We start from the raw sequence: 19,819 nt of genomic DNA on the forward strand, positions 1-19,819 counted from the left end.
ATGTACATTCATATTTTTATGTTATGGTTCCCACCATCCATCTCTAGAACTTTATTCATCTTCCAAAACTTAAATGATGTATGCATTGAACGATTACTGTTGCTCCCAACCCCTGGTCCCTGATTACCACCATTCTCTTTTCCATCTCTGTGAATTTGAATTTTCTAGATTCCTCATATAAATGGAATCATACAGTATTTGTCTTTTTGTGACTGTCTTATTTTACTAAGCATAATGTCTCCAAGGTTTATCCATGCTGTTGCATATGACAGTATTTCTTTATAAGGCTAAAGAATATTCCATTGTATGATTATGCCACATTTTTTTTATCCACTAATTTGTCTATGGACAATTGGGTTGCTTCCATCTTTTGGCTATTGTAAATAATGCTTTTATGAACATAGGTGGTTGAATATCTGTTTGAGTCTCTGCTTTCAATTCTTTTGGGTATATGAGCAAAAGTGGAATTATTGGATTCTATGGTGATCTGTTTAATTTTTTAAGGAACTGTCATACTGTTTTCCACAGTGACTACCACAAGTTTACATTCCCACTAAAACTGAACAGGGGTTGGAATCGATCCACATCTTTTAAGATCTTTAAATACATTTTTCCCTTCTACATGGGATGATAATGAATTGAAGAAAATGGGAAAGGCTAGATGAACTTTAAAGTTTCCACCCGTCTTGTCATCTGTGATGCATTGCTTTCAAATAATAACTTACTGAGAATTTTTCCGCTTTCCCAAAAGAGTTAATAAAACTTTTATCAGTATGTGACTTTCTCTTAAAGAACAGATTACATTCTGTGATGGTTAATACTGAGCGTCAACTTGATTGGATTGAAGGATACAAAGTATTAATCCTGGGTGTGTATGTATGGGTGTTGCCAAAAGAGGTTAACATCTGAGTCAGTGGGCTGAGAAAGGCAGATCCACCCTTAATCTGGTGGGCACAATCTAATCAGCTTCCAGTGAATATAAAGCAGGAAGAAAAACCAATGTGAAAAGGAGAGACTGGCCTAGCCTCCCAGCCTATATCTTTCTCCAGTGCTGGACACTTCCTGTCCTCGAACACTGGACTCCAGGTTCTTCAGTTTAGAGACACAGACTGGCTCTCCTTACTCCTCAAGCTTGCAGACGGCCTATTGTGAGACCTTGTGATCGTGTAGGTTAATATTTAACATTAAGTCTCAGATATATATATATATATATATGTATATATATGTATGTGTATATATGTATATATATCGTGCAAACCGAAATATATATATATATACCAATAGTATATATGTGTGTGTGTATACACATGCACACACACACACACACACACAATTGGTTCTCTCTAGAGAACCCTACTACACATGCGAAACTTAATCTTTCAGTAATTGTAGCTATATAATGTTCAACACATATGTGACCCCATATTCTGCTGCTGACACTGTGAGAATGAAATATCTGGATGATGAAGAGAGTATTTTATTCATCTGTTGTTTGTGTGTTGAAATTGGATCACAGCTAGAAGGATCTTGCCTTGAGTGAATTCCCTAGAAACAGACCCTGCCATGAAGATTTGTATGAAGGTGATTTACTGTGAAGTGCTCCCAGGAGAAACCATTAGGGGAAGGGGGCAAGACAAAAAGGGGAGGGAGGCAGTCTAAGCAAGGGTACGCTATTACAGTGCACTATTGCGAAGCAGTAGCCCCATAGTCACTTTGGCTCAGCGCTACAGTGGTACTCTGGAGATAAATTGGGTTACAACTCAAAATTGTTGTCATCGGGGCAAAGGGGGTGCTATTTGAAAGGTCTAATCAGACATTTCCAGCTCTCCCACGCATGCAGGCAAAGACAAGTTCTAGCAGTCTTGGGAAAGTCTCCAATAAAGAGACATGGTTATTGACTGGAGTGAAAGCACACTGGGAGTGTGCATGAAAATGGCATAAGGGTACACTTGCTTTAAAAATAGTAACTTACTTGCGTATGAGGCAGAGAACTGATAGCTCCTACCACAGCTTTTAATAAAAGGTAATATTTATGCTATGGTTTTGATATCTGACCCCTCCAGATCTCATGGTGAAATTTGATCCCCAGTGTTGAAGGTGGGGCCTAATGGGAGGGGTTTGGGTCATGGAGGTAGATTCCTCATGAACGGCATGGTGCAGTCCACATGGTAATGAGTGAGTTCTTATTCTTTTAGTTCCCAAGGGAACTGGTTGCTTAAAAGAGTCTGGCACCTCCTGCTTCTCTCTCTTGCTTCCTCTCTTGCCATGCGATCTCTGCACGTGTGGGTTTCCCTTTCCTTTCCACCATAAGTGGAAGCTGCCTGAGGCCTCACCAGGAACAGATGCTGGCGCCACGCTTATTGTACAGCCTGCAGAACCATGAGCTAATTAAACCTCTTCTCTTTATTAAGTTACTCAGCTCAGGTATTCCTTTACAGCAACACCAACGGAGTAAGAGAAGGAATCCTAAGGATACAGACAGGCAAGGTTGTGGTTGTGTGTGTGGTACAGCATTTACTGTAAATAACATGAAAAAAGAACTTTGTATCAAAACTTTATTAAACAAAAAATGCACCATTGGAATAACATTTCTATAAAAAAATGAATATGAGACTGTTCTACAGTGATTACAAAACCCCCTTTTCCTTGTGTAGTAGTATACAAGATCATGTGTAGAAACAGTCATTGTTTTAAACTGTAAGCAAGTTTTCTTTCTCGTAGAACAAGATTTACACTTAAATATTGCAATCACTAGTCTAATTTGGTTAACAATGCTAGAATCTGACAGTTTAAAGAAACTTTTTGTGGGCTCAAAATACCTTTTTGTTAAAAAAGGTGTTTTGTAACAACAAAAAATTTCTTTTCTCGCTAAGGCTAGTTAAAGCTGTAGTATACCCATTTCTACCAAATAAACTTATCACTAGCACACTAACAATCTGTTTGAGTTGCAAAGCCCTTTGAATGAGTAGCACTGATCTGCAAAATGCTTTCAGAATTATTTAGGTTTGGTGTTATCTTCTTTGAATGACCCTAAAAAGGGAGAAGGTGGCGATGATGGAACTTCAGTGAAGGCTTTGCCTGGACTGGACATCTCTTCATACTCAGCAATGGACAATTCATTTCCAAAGTGGTCCCTCTGAGATATGGAACACTGCAGCTTTAACAGCCGTATCTAGATCCCAACCAGATCTCCCTTTTTATCATAAATTATCCAAAAAGAAGCCACTCTAAATAATAAATTAAATATTACTTATAAAAAGTACACCCCATACCCGCCCACCCTTCCCCCAAACAAGCTGACAATTCACAAAGTTCAGAATTGTCAGATTTACCCTACAATAATAAAAAACAGCATTTCTCCTCCTCTCCATCATTCCTTTCTTGCATCTGGAAATACACGTTCAGCACACAGTGAGATCCCTTGGCCCATGCCTCTGTGTTTATTAAATCTTGCAGAGTTTTGCTCTTGCTCTTCTACCAACAACAGTCATAGGATGACAGTGTACAAAGGCTCTCTATTGAGAGCAAGAGAAACAAGTCCTTCAGAGAGTGCAACTGGAAGTCTGCCACGTGAACGTTATGCAATAGTGGCAACGAAGAGTCCAGATCAGTAGTAATATTCATTTGCTGATATGGGTGTGGTATTTTGTCTTTTACATAACCTCACTGACCAGGAAATTGGCATTTTTTTTTCCCAAATCAATACTTTTTGGCAACAGGTATTTAGATAGCAAGATACATTGAGGCATGGGTACGTATATTTTGCATTGGAATGGAATATCATACAAAACACCTATCTATGATTTTCCCAAGTATCCAATTTAATTTTAAACGCTGGACTCAAATAAAAAGCTTTTCTGTACAATACTAAAGTGATTTCTGAAAGTCACCAGAAAAATGCAAATTATGAGTAAAATGTTGCTTTGAATGTGATTTACAAAAACAGAGAGACTTGAGTGTATGGCTGCTTCTGCATCTCCAGAAAGTTGTGGGCTCTGTATAGTATATGGTTATGAGCAGGCTAGGATAGTAACCTCTGGCCTGCAGGACTGCCTGTGGTTGCATGAAGGGAACTGAGTGAAAGGGAAAGTAACCCTGCTCTGCATCTATTTTAAAGTTCAGATGATTTTGTCTTCTTTATACATGCCTGAAACTAGACAATTTTTCCATTTTTCCTTCTTTCATTGACTAGAAATGGACATTCCGAAACCATAAGAATTCTGGGACACAATTTTATCTAAAATGGCAAGATGTTATCTTTAGAGGTAACCTTTTGTTGTAATTACAGTCCAGCTGCTATATCTGAGATACCATATTACATTTGGAGAAAACCATAAGATGATTGTTTAAACAAAGTCAACAGAAATACCCAAAGGGTGGATAAGTATCAGCAATCGTCTTCAAGCACAGATACCAACAGCTTCCAGAAATACCTGTACTTAAGGGATTCTTTATTGGAAAAGCCAATAAGTGCCAAACATTTTAGTTTCAGAACGTTGTCTGAAACATCACACTAGCACAGGATGGCTCTCCTTGTGTAGCTGGAACCAAAGCAGGAGACTGAACCTACACCTAATTTTGAATAATCCTTATTTTGAAGAAACTAAGAATATACTCAACAGGAATCCTTAATAAATCTCCACTTATATCACCGGCTTGGTATTTTTTTCAGATCGTTCAATTGAGTATGCATTTTATAATACCCAAATGTAAAGCTTCATTATGTAAATATTCTAGAAGCTTATATCTCTGTTATTCAAAGAGGCAAGTATGACTGGTTTCTTATTGGCTATAATTCACTACGAAATATTTAACTTTTGGCTAGAGCATCATCCAAATATTCTTTATACCTTTGAACTATCTAAATTTTTATAAGTTTCACAAATGCAGAAATTTCTTTAGAGGAGAGAAAATAGCTTTCTTATTAGGGTGAAATATAAAGAAAAATACCGTTTTTTGTTTTTTTTTTTTAAAGAAGAGGATCTTGCCTGACATTTCAGCACATTACAGGGCAGACCAGAGAATGCTCTGCCAAATATGATTTCCTTCTTTTTCAGGGAGAAATGAGTTTTGGTGGCAGAGCAGCTGGTTGGCTGTCAGGTATCACCCAATGGGAATCAGAGAGAGTTATGAGCATAAAGAGTCCTGGATACCATGAACTAGACTCAGTAGGAGGAAGTCAGAGGCTAGTTTGCAGTATTCACAGGTTTCTTCTTGTCAAGAGTTCAGGAGACTGGGAAATTAATAAGTTACCTGAAAACTTGGGCAGGCAATTGTATACATATATGAATCATTTGAGGGTAAAAGGAACAGAGTTATACAAAAGTTGTGGTGACATCATTGTATATTAATACTACCAGGTAAATGATACTAGAGTTTTTTGAGGATGTTTAAATTGGTTGTATTATAGATTAAATGCATGGTGCTAATATTGGCATTGCCAGTTACTAAGAAAGACAACCATTCTATTTAATGAAGAAAGTTTCAAAAGCATGCAGCAGAAATATAACTTCCACTGAACACAAATAGCATGTATTTTAAATGGATTTTTAAAAAATTTATTTTCTAAGTAATTATTTTTAACTAGAAGGATCTAGAAATTTGTGAAAATGATAGGTTTTTTTAATTGGTCAACTTCATTCTATAGATTGAAGGTGTGACTCAATCCCTAAAATCTGAGATTTGCAACCTATTCCAAACTGAGCACTCAGGATTACCCTCATGGGTGTCAAGTGCCTAAAGAGAATGTTCCATGTTTGCTAGAATTAGAAAGGGGAGGTAATAATTCTTAGGGCCTAGAGAAGGTTGGGCTAGCCCAATGAATATTTTCTTTTTTGAAGTAATGGATTATTTCTGAATAATTTAATATTATGTTAGGAAACATTTTATTCCAGGTCAGTAGAAGGTTGTCTACCTAAGTACCCAGATGTTAAATAAGAGTAATCTGTCCCATAGAATAACATCACATAGCTCTTCAGAAAAGACTTCCAGAAAATCTGAGTAACTTGAATGAGCACTCTTGTTGAAGGAACAAATTCACAAATGGACCGGACTTTCTAATGAACCATTCGAACAGCCCTCTCTTTGACATCAGATTTCCTTCCCGACATAAAACTGTAAAAAAATAATCTGAATTATTACTTCTGTTACAGTGCCATTTTGCTCAAAATATTTTATTCAGGGATTCATATATAATTACCCACCTAATAAAAGGAGCTATTAGGTTGTAAAGATCCTATCCCTTCCATGCTCTTTTAAAATTATGACCTACTCAAGCTTGAAATCAAAGGCAGAGCTGAAAGGAATAATTCAGTTGAAACTCTCTCATTGGGTTTTCAAGTCACCTAACTGATAAATATGCAAACTAGCTCCCTTTTGGCGATTCAGCTGCATAAACAGGGATTAACTCCAAATGCAGCTGAAAATTCAGAAACTAAAAGGCTGCATACAAAATGTTCTTAATTTTAGCTAGTTCCAAGCTGTAAATAAACATAGCAATAGAAGTTTAAAACTGTAGTCCACAGTTTAAGATGCTGCTTTGAAAAGTATCTGCTGGATTTACATGTCAGAAGTGTCAGGTGGCACCTGCCCCTCTGCTTCCCCCTGACTCTGACACAGGTGTGGTGTAAAAGATTCCCTTAACCAAAGGGTCTGGTGGCCAATGCTTACCAACACTGACCCTGTAGGCAGAGTTGGCATTCTTTAAGAGAAGGTACTGTTAGAGGCTACCTTTTATTTTCCTTCTCTTCCTCGGGGCCTGCTCTCAAGGAGTCTGCCATTTCTACGGGATTAGAAGACAGGTGACATTGGCCAGTGCACCATATGACATGTGGAGCTGGCCATTTCACCCAACGCTAGTTGCCAAGGAGAACTCAGGGAGGGATGAGGTGAAGGGGTGGGGGCATTCTTCTGGCCAACTCCTAAGGAAGATGGCCTTGGTGAAGCTTTGAAATTGTATCACAGTGTGGTGTGGCACAAAAGCCACCCAAATTGAAAACTGTCCTATTACAAGCTTAAGCATGTAATTACCATGTGTCTGAGAAGATTGCATATTATATCTTCTTTCCGGAAATGTACTGCTGCTGGCAGAATGCCACTAGTTGCAGATTTTTATGTTTCTGGACTCCAGACGTACATATTAACCAAGGGTGGATTTACAAATACTTGCCAAAATAGGTGAATTTTTAGCCACTCACTAATCTCCACCACTTGTGCAAGATGAATGAATGAGTTACAAACATAAGCATTCTCTGCCTTTTGTTTGTTTACTATTTACTTTTTGTGCTGTAAGGAAAACATCCAATCCTTTGGTGCTATGGCATGAGAGATTCCCATGGGTGCTTTGTATGTTAAAGTTGAAAACAATAGTGAGCTTGCACTGATTTGCCATGGCATGGTACAGACTTAAATAATGCACTTGCATCTTGTAAGACTAGACCTACACATTAAACAACAGGCCTTGAAAAAGGAAAACATAGGCATTAGTTATGACAGTGTGGTCACTGCAGTGACAAAGGCCCAGGACTATTCTAGCAGCTTAAACTTTGACATTGCAGTGAAAATGCATCTTTGCTTTTGTTTAGGGAACTCATAATCATCATTTGACAATCCCTGATGCCTATGAAAGAAGGAATGCTTATTCCTTCTGAACTGCTTCAGGATCTTCCTTAACTGAATGGTCCTGATGGGTGACCTGTACACTGGTTAGAATTCTTGGACACAGGTGTGCTGTTTATGGGTAACTGGTATGCTGCAAAGTTCCCGGAAAATTCACCTCATCCATTCGGAAATACATGTCAAAAGGCTGAGCCTGTGATGGCATTAAGCTGCTTCATGAGTCCTTCCAAACTTGCCATTTGTTCACTCAGATCATCCTGTTCATACACCTATAAAGAGAATGACAGCCAAGAGTTAGTACCAAATATTGATCCATTTCTTTTATGAAGGCCGGGGCCACAGCTAGTTGGGGCGCTAAGTATTCTCAAGTCTGACCGAGGAGACCACAGCCAGGGCTGTCCTTGGAATATATTCATTGAATGAAGATGCTGGTAATAAAAGAGGGGATAATAAGAGATTGCATATTGTTTCACCCACTCCATCTCCACCTGTGACAAGGAAGATGTTTCAGAGTCAAAAAGATTGGGTTTCAAATCAAGTTTTCCCAATTATTAGCTGTGTGGTCTGAGACAAGTGAGTGCACCTCTCTGATACGTAGTTTTCTTCATCTATAAAATGATAATGACATCTATTTCATAGGCTATTCTGAGTTTCCTGTAACATGTTTAGTGCCCATGATAGGGTCTGGCATATGGTGGATATTCAATACATTCGCTCCTGTTCCTCTTACTAGGTTACCCATCAAGCTATGAACAGAATATTTTTTCTCTGTATCATGACATAGATACATTTTTTTTTATATGTGAGAACTCAATGGGCTTTGCCTTGGCCAATGAAACGTCTGGAGATTATGACTTTAGTTTGTGTGTAGAAATAAAATTCATGCCCCAAACCACAGTCAGTCCTTTTTGGGACAATTTGAATGGTGGATAAAAGAAGAGGTTGAACTGCAGAATGCCTAGTGAACTGTCACTAATTCACTCTGTAAACTCACTCACTATAAGTCACTATTATCATGTCAGTAAGTAATAGAATTACTAGTTATCACAAATACCAGGTCGCTAGGCTTAGGAATTCTGTTTCAGAAGGTATGGGAAGAACCTGGACATCCTAATTAAAAGAAAAATTCCCAGGTAGTTTTGATAGTTAGCCAGATGAGGAAACAAGATGTGAAACTGATTTGAATCCCAGTCCTTTTATATACTTGCACATTTTATTTGAGTTAGTCTCCTTATTTGTGAAATGAGAATAACAAGTTTGCCTTTTGAGGAGTTAGGAGGATTCAACAAGTCAGGGCTGCCCAGTGGTAAGTGTTCAATAAATGTTAGTTTTCTTTTTTTCCTTTCTTGAACATATTATTTGACTTATACAGATGTTCTACTTATTATTCTTGGCTAGCATGTTCCATTGATTAAATGATTGAACGAATGAGGCCTGAGCCATGATTTCTAGCTCTGCATAGGCAAAGACACATTCCTTAGCACCACGGTCAGAGACGTATCTCTAATCTTGCCAAGTAAATACCCTTGATCTCAAGAGAGCATTGATAGAATTTGCATGGGTGGGAGGTAGGCACAAAGCTACTCCAGCCACTGAAAAAACAGCTCAAAATGTATAGTATTAATGTATGAGCTTCCTATAGAAATCTCAGCGTGTCAGTGAATGATTTGGGCGTACACTACCCAATCTTCAGGGCTTAATAGAGGACTGAAAAGTTTCCAATTTGGCTAAAAGCCTGTTTATATACATACAATGTGTGTGTGTGTGTGTGTGTGTGTGTGTGTGTGTGAAGTTGAAATGAGGGGATTACTAGGCAACTCATTTCCAAAATGTTGTTTTCATTGTCTGGTTGTTGTTCTCGAACTGTCTAGGTTTCATTGTACAATACGGCAACCACTAGCCACATGTAACTATTATATTCTTAAAATGTGCCTAGTCTCAATTGAAATGTGTTTTACATGAAAAAATATGCACCAGTTTTGGAACAGTTAGTGCAAAAAAAAGTAAAATATATTATTGACAATTTTAAATATTTATTGCATGTTGAGATGATAATAGTTTGGAATTATTGGGTTAGATAAAAGGTATTAACTTCACCTATTTATTTTTACATCTTTTAATGTAGCTTCTAGTCAATTTAAAATTACACATTATATTTTCATAGGCAAATGCTGGTCTAGATTATTTGCCCTGTTTCTGTATTTCCTTTAATATGTATTTCTTACTGCTTTTAATAGTATACCTTTGGCTGCCATTCTTTAGAGTCAACCCTTAATGTAAAAATAGGCCTACCTGACATGATTCCTTATGAGATGAGATACTTCATGTAAACTTAGAAGTTTGATTTTATTTGAGATGTGGCCACAAACCTTGATCATAAGCAGATATTGAAGTAAACAGCTATATTCTGACAAAAGTGCATTAGAGTCTTATAAATTTGAATCTTTGAAAAGTATGTTAAGTAGATAATGCTCATCTGCCAAAACATTCACAGACACATCCACATACTCAGCTTCCTTGATCTCTATGTAGTTAAAATATTTTATTGTTTGTAGTATTGAAAAAAATTAAGTCAAGAAAAATGTATTGTTCTTCATTCAAATGAAATGATTCTTTGTTTTTAACAACAACCAGATATCAAAAGAAAGTATAATTTTTATAAAAAACCTGGTAGTTGCATTGCTTACAGAGGACTGATTAAATGCGACCTACTTATTCCTTGATATTGTTATAAATTTATTTTTCAATACATTATTTGCAAATTTTGCAGAAGACTTCATTTATGTATGAAGAAAACTGAAGCTAGTTGGAAGGGTGGCAGATTATTCTCATTTCATAATTTATGCTTAAAAAAGATCCAAATGTAATAATAAAATAGAATTTTAATCTGCTCTTTTCATCTTTTTTCTCTTCTAGTGCCCTGATTTTTTAAGATATCTGATATGTTAATTCCTTAGGCTTCTTTTAAATGTTTTCTCTTGAATTATATTCAAAAACAACTAAAGTGTACTATAAACAGCTGCCTTTAGGCAACATCTTTTTGAATCTCCTTTACAGTGCATTTTTGGGATAAATGTTTTTTTCTCTTAAAATTCTGATCTTTTCCCCTTCTCCATTGATGTTCCTTCTGAGTTTTCTAACTGGAACCCTTTTTAGCTTATTTTCTTAGTAAGACTTTTTCTGTCTTTAAATAAACTTTCCCTTCTTATTTTCTAATTATGTCATTTCCTTTCTGTATTATTTAAACTCCTTCAATTTTTTATTTCATATTTCTTCCTCCACAAATCTATATTTCTGGTATTTTATGATTTCAGAAGTAACATATAATAACTTCAAAAAACCCTCATAATATAGATTTTTGTCACTATATTTTTTAATTTTAGAGAATAACTGTATAGGTTGGTGTAGTAATGTTCACCTATAGTCTTAGCTAGTTGGGAAATTGAGGCAGGAGAACTGCTTGAGCTAAGAAGTTCAGGGCTGTAGTGCATTATGATTGTGCCTGTGAATAACCACTACACTCTAGCCTGGGCAACACAGCAAGACCCTGTCTCTTAAAAAAAAAAAAAGGAAGAAAAAGAGTTATATAGTCTTATTTATTTCCAAGAATGCCAAGGTATTTCTTCCTATTGAAAGGAAACACACACACACACACACACACGTATCCATGTGTGTATGTATATATTATGTACATATATGGGTGTAAAACCACACGTTCTGTAGCTATCTGGTCATATTTCTAAGACTGTCCTTAAGAATCAACTTTTTTACATAACTAAGTCTCTGACATAATTTTTTTCATAGCTTTTATTTCCTCTTCATATTTAAGGGCAGGAAAACAGAAGAACAAACAACAATAAGAACAACAATGGCCTGGGGTGAATGGACAGTACTCATTGGTTTAGATCCTATTACACAGCGCCAGTCAATCCGTCCCTCGATGAAGCATGAATTTTAAAGATGCCCTTACATTGGCTGAATCCTCTGTTGGTTTGTGGCTCTCCTCAGACACTTCAGGGGCAGTTGGCACAGACACAGGAAGCAAAGGGGATCTTGCTTTTCCAGCCAACCCAAGGGAGGCAGTTTTCACATGGGTCTTAGGAAGAGTGGGCCCTGAAATAGAAAACACAGTGATGAAAGTAATGTAGAAAACATTCTGCAGAACACTTTCTCAACTATACACACCATATCCAGGAGATTGGCATTGATTTTAGGTTATTGCTCATTCTGTAGTGTAAAGATGAATTCTGACACAATGAGTGGGCTCGTTTTATTTCTACTAAATGGAAGACAAATTCTGATTAGGCTTCTCCAGATGCAGCTCCGCTAGCCGTATGTAATTGGAAGTAGATTCCAAATCATGCTGTGGAAAGTTGCCTGGGAGCTCTGGACTGTTCATCATACCCTATAAAGTGTCAGGCAAGCTTATTTGGTGCCAGTCTCAGCTTAGGGCCAGAAAGCCCTGTGCTAAACCACCTAAATAAGCCCTAAGTTGCATAGCAGAACCAAGGAAGATTTGCAGAGCTAGAAGAGATGGTTGCCCTGGTCTACAAATAAGCATAAGATGTTAGAATAAAATAAAATCTATCATGGCTAATGTGATAATCATTTTTAATTCCATTTTGGAACAAAAAAAGATGTAATTCTGTTCTAATCTGTATGCCTTTTGTCAGTAAAAGACATTCTGTTGCTCATGAAAATCATTTGAGGCACTGCTGAGTATCAGATAGATGATTATTTCTGTCTCCTATACATAAGGGCTGCCTTTTTGGGGGGAACTGAAATTTGCCTTATAAATTCTGCTTAGCTTGTAGCACTAATACAACCTTGTCCTTATAGCTGAAAATAAAACTTTTATAAAGGCTTATTGAATCAGCTAGTACACCTCACATAACCAAGGGGTTGTGTCATTATTAGCATTGTAACCAAGAGTTCAGCAGGAAAGGTATTAGAGAAAGCCATGAAAACGCAGTGGCCTCAGTTCTCTTCTAACACGAGAGATGACATTTTAGTCCTAATGGTTCTAATGGGGTCCTATATTTTGCCAAGAAAAAGTTGTTTGGACTACACTTTGGAAAACAACATTCTAGCTAATAAAGCTCAGAGGTTATTCTATAATCAGATAAATAGGAGTCATCTGAAGGAAACAACCAGAATAATAAATAAATCTAATAAACCAGCAATTTGCTAGGTGCTGGTCACTAGAAATGGTAAATCCTGACATAAACATCTTTTCCCATCCCATGACCTAACATGAAATTTCTTCATATTTATATCTTTTCACTCTTGAACTTTAGGGATCAAAAGTCTGCAATTCGAGTGATTTATCATAAAAGGGTGATATTCTGTTCGTGGTACCTCTGATGAGAAGCGAAATAAAACATGAATCGTTTTCTTCAGAGTGGAAATAATATTTACTGAGTGCCTACAAAACTCTAGATCTATGCCAAGCATTTTAGTTTCATTTTGGACAAAATAACATGGTGAGGGAGAATTTGGGATTCACAGTAAGTCCAGTCTGCATTCAGATCTGTGCAATTTCTTGTCAGCTGAACCTGTCTTGGCCTGTTTTTCATCTGCAAAATAGGAATGATACTAGTAATTTGTTAGGATTAAATGAGATTATGTATTTAAAGTGGCTGATACTTAGTAACTTGTTCAAAGAGGGCTAACTATTCACGCTGTGAAAAGTTGCCTGGGAGTTGGTGATAATAATAGTTATCCAATGAGGGCTATTTTTAATATTAATCATAATATTATATATTAATATTTTTCAAAACAATCCTGCTAAGTATTCTTATTCTCAGTTCACACATGGGGGTGCCAAAATAAAGAAAAAATAAGTAACTTGCCTAAGTTCGCACATTTAGAAATGGGCAGGCAGTGTAAGAGTTTGCACCAACATCTGTCTAACTCCATGGAGCAAAAGAAGGATGATCACTAGCTTGTTGACCTAGCCCATCCAATTTACGTGGGTTTTTTGAGGAAGCAATATAATTGAACATGAAATCTAGTTCAAGGACTATAAATCTGGGGATAAAAGCTCATTTTTTATCATTGTTTCTCATAACTGACTTGTAATTTAAAGGGAAAAGTAAGATTTTAATCAACTCCAGCATTGACTTAAAATACTGTATTCCAATATTTTTAAAATATATACAAACATAAAACTTGCTATAAGCATCATACCTTATAGTTCTTATCCTATGCTATAAAACAAAAACACATTTAAAGGTAAACAGAAAGGCCCTGTGAAAATAGTACAATTTGGATTATAATCATTAATATGATAAATGAGATGGTTGGGCTAAAACAAAATTGCCATATGAATTTAATACTGTTGCTATATTACAATCATTTTGGGTTTGTCATTCATGCCCAGTTTTCATTATGAACATTTTCCTTCTTTTTTTTTTCATTTATTCAACAACTTGTTTTATTTTTAATCAACAAGGAAAAATATATTTATGGTGTAAAACATAATGTTTTGATACGTGTATATACATTATGGAATGGCTAAATCAAGCTATTTAACATCTGTATTACTTCACATACTTATTTTTTGTGTTGAGAACACTTTCAATCCTCAGCAATTTTTAAGTATACAATATATAGTTATTAACTCTAATCGCCACAATATACAATGGATCTCTTGAACTTATTCCTCCTAACTGAAATTTTGTACCATTTGACCAACATCTCCTCAATTCTCTCACCTCACAGCCTCTGATAATCATAATTTTACTATTTTTTTATTAATATAAATTTAAAACTTTTCTCCTGCCTCCCCCTTCTTTTTGTGTTATACTTTAAGTTCTGGAGTACATGTGCAGAATGTACATGTTTGTTACATAGGTATACATGTGCCATGGTGGTTTTCTGCACCCATTAACCTGTCATCTACATTAGTTGTCCTAATGCTATCCCTCCCCCAGCCCCCTGCCCCCTGACAGGCCCAGTGTGTGATGTTCTCCTCCCTGTGTCCATGTGTTCTCATTGTTCAACTCCCACTTATGAGTGAGAACATGTGGTGTTTGGTTTTCTGTTCTTATAGTTTGCTGAGAATGATGGTTTCCAGCTTCATCCATGTCCCTACAAAGGACATGAACTCATCCTTTTTTATGGCTGCATTGTATTCCACGGTATATATGTGCCACATTTTCTTTATCCAGTCTGTCACTGATGGGCATTTGAGTTGGTTCCAAGTCTTTGCTATTGTGAATAGTGCTACAATAAACACACGTGTGCTTGTGTCTTTATAGTAGAATGATTTATAATCCTTTGAACATATACCCAGTAATGGGATTGCTGGGTCAAATGGCATTCCTAATTCTAGATCCTTGAAGAATCACCACACTGTCTTCCACAATGGCTGAACTAATTTACACTCCCACCAACAGTGTAAAAGTGTTCCTATTTCTCCACATCCTCTCTAGAACCTGTTGTTTCCTGACTTTTTAATGATTGCCATTCTAACTGGTGTGAGATGGTATCTTGTGGTGATTTTGATTCGCATTTCTCTAATGACCAGTGATGATGAGCTTTTTTTCATGTTTCTTGGCTGCATAAATGTCTTCTTTTGAGAAGTGCCTGTTCATATCTTTTGCCCACTTTTTGAAGGGGTTATGTATTTTCTTCGTGTAAATTTGTTTAAGTTCTTTGTAGATTCTGGATATTAGCCCTTTGTCAGATGGATAGACTGCAAAAATTTTCTCCCATTCCGTAGGTTGCCTGTTCACTCTGATGATAGTTTCTTTTGCTATGAAGAAGCTCTTTAGTTTAATTAGATCCTATTTGTCAATTTTGGCTTTCATTGCCATTGCTTTTGGTGATTTAATCATGAAATCTTTGCCCATGCCTATGTCCTGAATGGTATTGCCTAGGTTTTCTTCTAGGGTTTGTATGGTTCTAGGTCTTACATTTAAGTCTTTAATCTATCTTGAGTTAATTTTTGTATAAGGTGTAAGGAGGGGTCAGCTTTCAGTTTTCTGCATATGGCTAGCCAGTTTTCCCAACACCGTTTATTAAATAGGGAATCCTTTCCCCATTGCTTTTTTTTTTGTCAAGTTTGTCAAAGATCAGATGGTTGTAGGTATGTGGTGATATTTCTGAGACCTCTGTTCTGTGTCATTGGTTTATATCTCTGTTTTGGTACCAGTACCATGCTGATTTGGTTACTGTAGCCTTGTAGTATAGTTTGCCGTCAGGTAGCATGATGCTTTCAGCTTTATTCTTTTTGCTTAGGACTGTCTTGGCTATAGGGGCTCTTTTTTGGTTCCATATGAAATTTAAAGTAGTTTTTTCCAATTCTGTGAAGATTTTCTAACTCAACAATAGGCAAGACCTCATTCATATAGGGACTGTAATGTCAGGTGGTCTTCACTGGATGTGAATGCTTTACCTCCACTTACACACCATTTTTTTTTAAAACTGCTGACTATAACCATGGTGTTCGTCGTGCCATCTTAATTGTAAACCCAAATAGGAAGGCAGCCACTAAAAACCTTGGCAGGTATGGATAAACCAGCATGTGAAATTCATGTTGATATTTTAGATTATTATTTAAGTGAAGGCATAAAGTTTAAAAAATAATTCACAAAGTTTAAAAGCTTTAAAAAGAGGCATAAACCTTGAGAAGGTATCTACCAACCACGTATTTTGAGTTGTGTGGCCTGAATTTTGTTTGTATGCCCTTCAAGAATGCTTGCAATGTTCTGATTAAACCTGAATTTATAATAGTTTTATTGCCACAAAAGCTGTTCCTCTTAGCACCTTCCAGAAGCTAGCTCTTATCCCTTCCTATGTTTAACACAGCAGCTGCATTTTAAAAATGAACATTTGTCTCTATATATTTTTTCACACATCTCTTACTTATTTTTGACCTAGACTCCCTTGATCATAAAACCTATTTATTTAAAATTTTTCATTTTAAAAACATGTTTAAGAAACTCAGCTACTTCTGAAAACTTACGATTTAACATGTAACCAAACACATGCAATGCATGTTTAACACATTCTGAAAATCAATTCACTCTAACATAAGTATCTGCAATAAAAAGTGAAAGGCATAGGCATAGCTTATTATGTAGGAAATTCAAGTAGGGCCAGTGCCTGTTCTATTCTGAGAAACGTAAAAGTAAAGATTCTTTTAGACTGCTGTATATAATTCCATAACATGTACTTCATCACAATTTGTCAGTTTTACATGCAGAGAAATGAATTCCTAGGCATAGGCTATGGTTTATCACGATGGAAATACATTCTTATGGTGTATTTTCTTCCCAGAATTCCAAACACTTAGGCGTATTGCACTATGTGTATCATACTGCATCAACCACACTCTTATTATTACAATAGGGCATGGACATGCCTAAAGAGTACCATCACTCATACTCATTAGAAAGTTCATTATAATAATTGATTTTCTCTAGTGCCCAGGCAACAGTTGTACATTCAAAATGTAGTGAGTGTTGAACAAATGTACAAGACATGGTGAGCCTCACAAAAGGAATCGAAGACGTTGTCTCCGCTCAAAGATGGCACAGAGTGTTTAAACCTCAGATGACTGCCTTTTCTCAAGTAATATTCACAGAATCACAGAAATTTAGAATGCAGGAACCGCGAGGGCTCTTGGAGCTCAGCGAATGACCTTCCTTTTATTTTGTTGAAGAGAATACTGAGGTCCCTGGAGATGAACGTAGAATTAATTTCAATAAAATTCTAGTAGAGGCAAAGAATTTAAACAGCCTCCCAGAGTTCATTGTCAGCAGGATTTGACTGGGACACTCTATGGCCTTAAATATTTTTCTTTCCTTTCCTTGAAAGGGCAATTAAAGAGTTATGAGGGAAATTTCCCAGGAGAGATTTATTAACAACTAATTAGGCAACTGTGGTCTCAAAATTGCCCTTTAGTTAAGGAGAATAAATGTTTTAAAACCAAGATTTCCATGAAAACATCCTTTGTGGGAAGGCAGACACCGTGTTCCTGGTTGTGCATAACTCCATCCCTGCATGATGTTTGTTTGTATTTTTTTGTGTAGATTCAGTGTTCAATATTTCAAGCCTGTGCACTGGTGAAACCTGGGTCCCTACAAGCTCACCAAGCAGTGCTTTTTCCTTAAGTGCTTGTAGTTCACCAAGCATAAATGCCTTCTTTCTTGATTTTCTGGTCTGCATCCCTGTTCTTTCGTGGGGCTACGAGACATGCCTTTAATCTTTTACCTTGTGCCTGAGACCTGATCAGTCACCTTCCCATGTGTCTAAATTCTCAATCCATCTTCTACACCATTTAAGCCAAATGAACATTTTTATATAAAATAATCAGTCTCCTGGTATGGACTATGTTCAAATGAGAAGGCAGTGTAGTCATCAGGCATGTGGATTAGTGGGTGAGGCCTGGAGCACAGTCCAATCCAAACAGGATACTGGACACCATGTTGCAGCCTCTCACCTGCTGATGGACTGACTGCTACTGTTGGGAGACCATTTGTCCTAACCCCGATCTGCTCTTCCACATGAAGCTTTCCTAGATTTCAAAGACTTTGACATTGAAAAGGGGCATTGCCACACTTCCTGGGAGACTAACTGGTTTTTTTCTACACTGCTTTCAGAAGCCAGGTTTAAAGCCCACTTTGTTTATGCATCCCTGGCCTCACCCATTCTTGGTGACTCCTTCTTGATAATGGACTACCTTGAGGCATGAGAGCCTTTGATGTGCCTGGCAGTGTTTTGACTCACTAGAAGAGAGCCACCATCCTACCCAAGAACTAATGGAAATTACGGCAATTAGAAAAGAAACAAACTGAAAACATATTACTTTGGGATATCAAAGTGCTGTTCTTTAATGTTAAGAAATGATAGAATTTTTGATGACTTTTTCTATGTTGGTAGATCTAGATTGTAGCTACAGAGAAAGCTTCATATTTATTTATTCACTTTGGAGAACAACACTTAACATTGACAATTGGCCTAAACATGAACGCTTTTCATAAAACTTCTATGAGCTCTATCAGAAACATATATCAAAGGAAAAAGAAAAATGAAAAGAATCTCTTCCATGGCTCCTAGCTGTTAATATAATCTCAATTTTGGAGTCAGGGTCCTCTGGGATCTCTCCCAAATATGAAAAGTGATTTTCAAAATGTGGTTAAAAAAAAAAAAAATCCACCTCATTTTGGGAGAGGGAGGTGCTCAAGGCTGGGTGGGAGCTAGTGAGAAGAGGATCAGTACTGGGGCTCTGAGAAATTGGAAAAATCACCTTTCATTTTGCAAATAGGCCTTGAAAGGTGAAGGGTTTCCCACTCTGAAGTCTAAGCTGATCTATATCATTATTATTATTTTCAGTGATGGTAAACTGTGTGATCTATACAACAAATTCCAAGTATTTAATGAGTGCTCAAATAAATATCCAGATACAGAGGAAGCATTTTAGCCTAGGACCTAGTTTTGTGACCTTGGCTCAATAGTCTAATTTCTTTGGATTTTGGGATCTTTATGTCTATAAATGTAAGAAATTTAATTTTTAAGTTATTAGCTATGAAAACTACACAAGGAAGGATAATATAGCCTTCTACCTGTACTTAACTTTACATTTGGACTTCTTGCTTCTCCTTAAGACTTAGGAAGAATTAGTCGATCTATCGAATCCAAAGGAATCTCCAGCCAGTTAAAGCTTAATTCAAATTGCTATAATTTAGTTTTAAACTAGTGCTTTGTAAAAAATGTTTTGTCATTTTTTTCTTAAAATTATTAGTGAAAAGCTGTACCAACAAAGTTTTATTGCTTTTGTATTTCAAACAGATACTCTAACTAAAACTAAGTGGTATTACGTTTCTGAGGTTAAATGATCCATGGCTAATTGAAAAATTTAAATTTACGAATGCTCAATCTGAAGCCACTGCAGAATTTCTCCTATCCAGGGTGCATGTTGGAGAAGTTTCAGGCGACCCTTTGGTGGAACGCTGGCTGTTGATGTGCTAAGTAAATATTCTTACACTGATGTACAACTAATTAAGTGAGCATCGCTTTGGTTTTAATGTTATCTCCTCAGCAGGACCCACTAAGAGGAAAAAATAAAAATGGGCTGGAGTTCTGAGATGGGCTAGCAGCGTGCATCAGGTGCAGAAGAGCAGCCTCAGCAAGAATTTACTGTTTTAAGGTTCATTTTCACAGTACAGTTATTAAACGTTTCATTTACTCATTA

The 19,819-nt window shown here is 36.7% G+C and overlaps 2 protein-coding genes across 11 annotated transcripts in view; one reads left to right on the forward strand and one right to left on the reverse strand.

Moving 5' to 3' along the window:
- The window catches only part of LOC129493076 (uncharacterized), a 277,186-nt gene that overhangs the window by 225,719 nt on the left and 31,648 nt on the right, over positions 1 to 19,819 (forward strand). The window contains exon 1 of one of the 9 annotated variants that reach the window (XR_008661035.2): positions 19,464 to 19,596. The exons of the other annotated variants lie outside the window; for them this stretch is intronic. The gene's annotated coding sequence lies outside the window, so the exon portion shown is untranslated. Of the gene's footprint in view, positions 1 to 19,463; positions 19,597 to 19,819 lie in introns of those variants that run through there. 9 annotated transcript variants of the gene reach the window in all.
- DCC (DCC netrin 1 receptor) overlaps positions 2,542 to 19,819 on the reverse strand; it is a 1,203,407-nt gene continuing 1,186,129 nt past the window's right edge. Inside the window, exons 28-30 of one of the 2 annotated variants that reach the window (XM_055298754.2) lie at positions 11,588 to 11,730; positions 7,775 to 7,886; positions 2,542 to 6,114 (exon numbers count right to left, since the gene is read on the reverse strand). In XM_055298754.2, the coding sequence (XP_055154729.2) occupies positions 7,797 to 7,886; positions 11,588 to 11,730 (233 nt within the window). In that variant the 3' untranslated portion in view covers positions 2,542 to 6,114; positions 7,775 to 7,796. Of the gene's footprint in view, positions 7,887 to 11,587; positions 11,731 to 19,819 lie in introns of both variants that reach the window. The other variant, XM_055298749.2, reaches the window with a different exon arrangement.

This window comes from Symphalangus syndactylus, chromosome 1, assembly GCF_028878055.3.
Source record: "Symphalangus syndactylus isolate Jambi chromosome 1, NHGRI_mSymSyn1-v2.1_pri, whole genome shotgun sequence".
Classification (NCBI taxonomy): Eukaryota; Metazoa; Chordata; class Mammalia; order Primates; family Hylobatidae; genus Symphalangus; species Symphalangus syndactylus.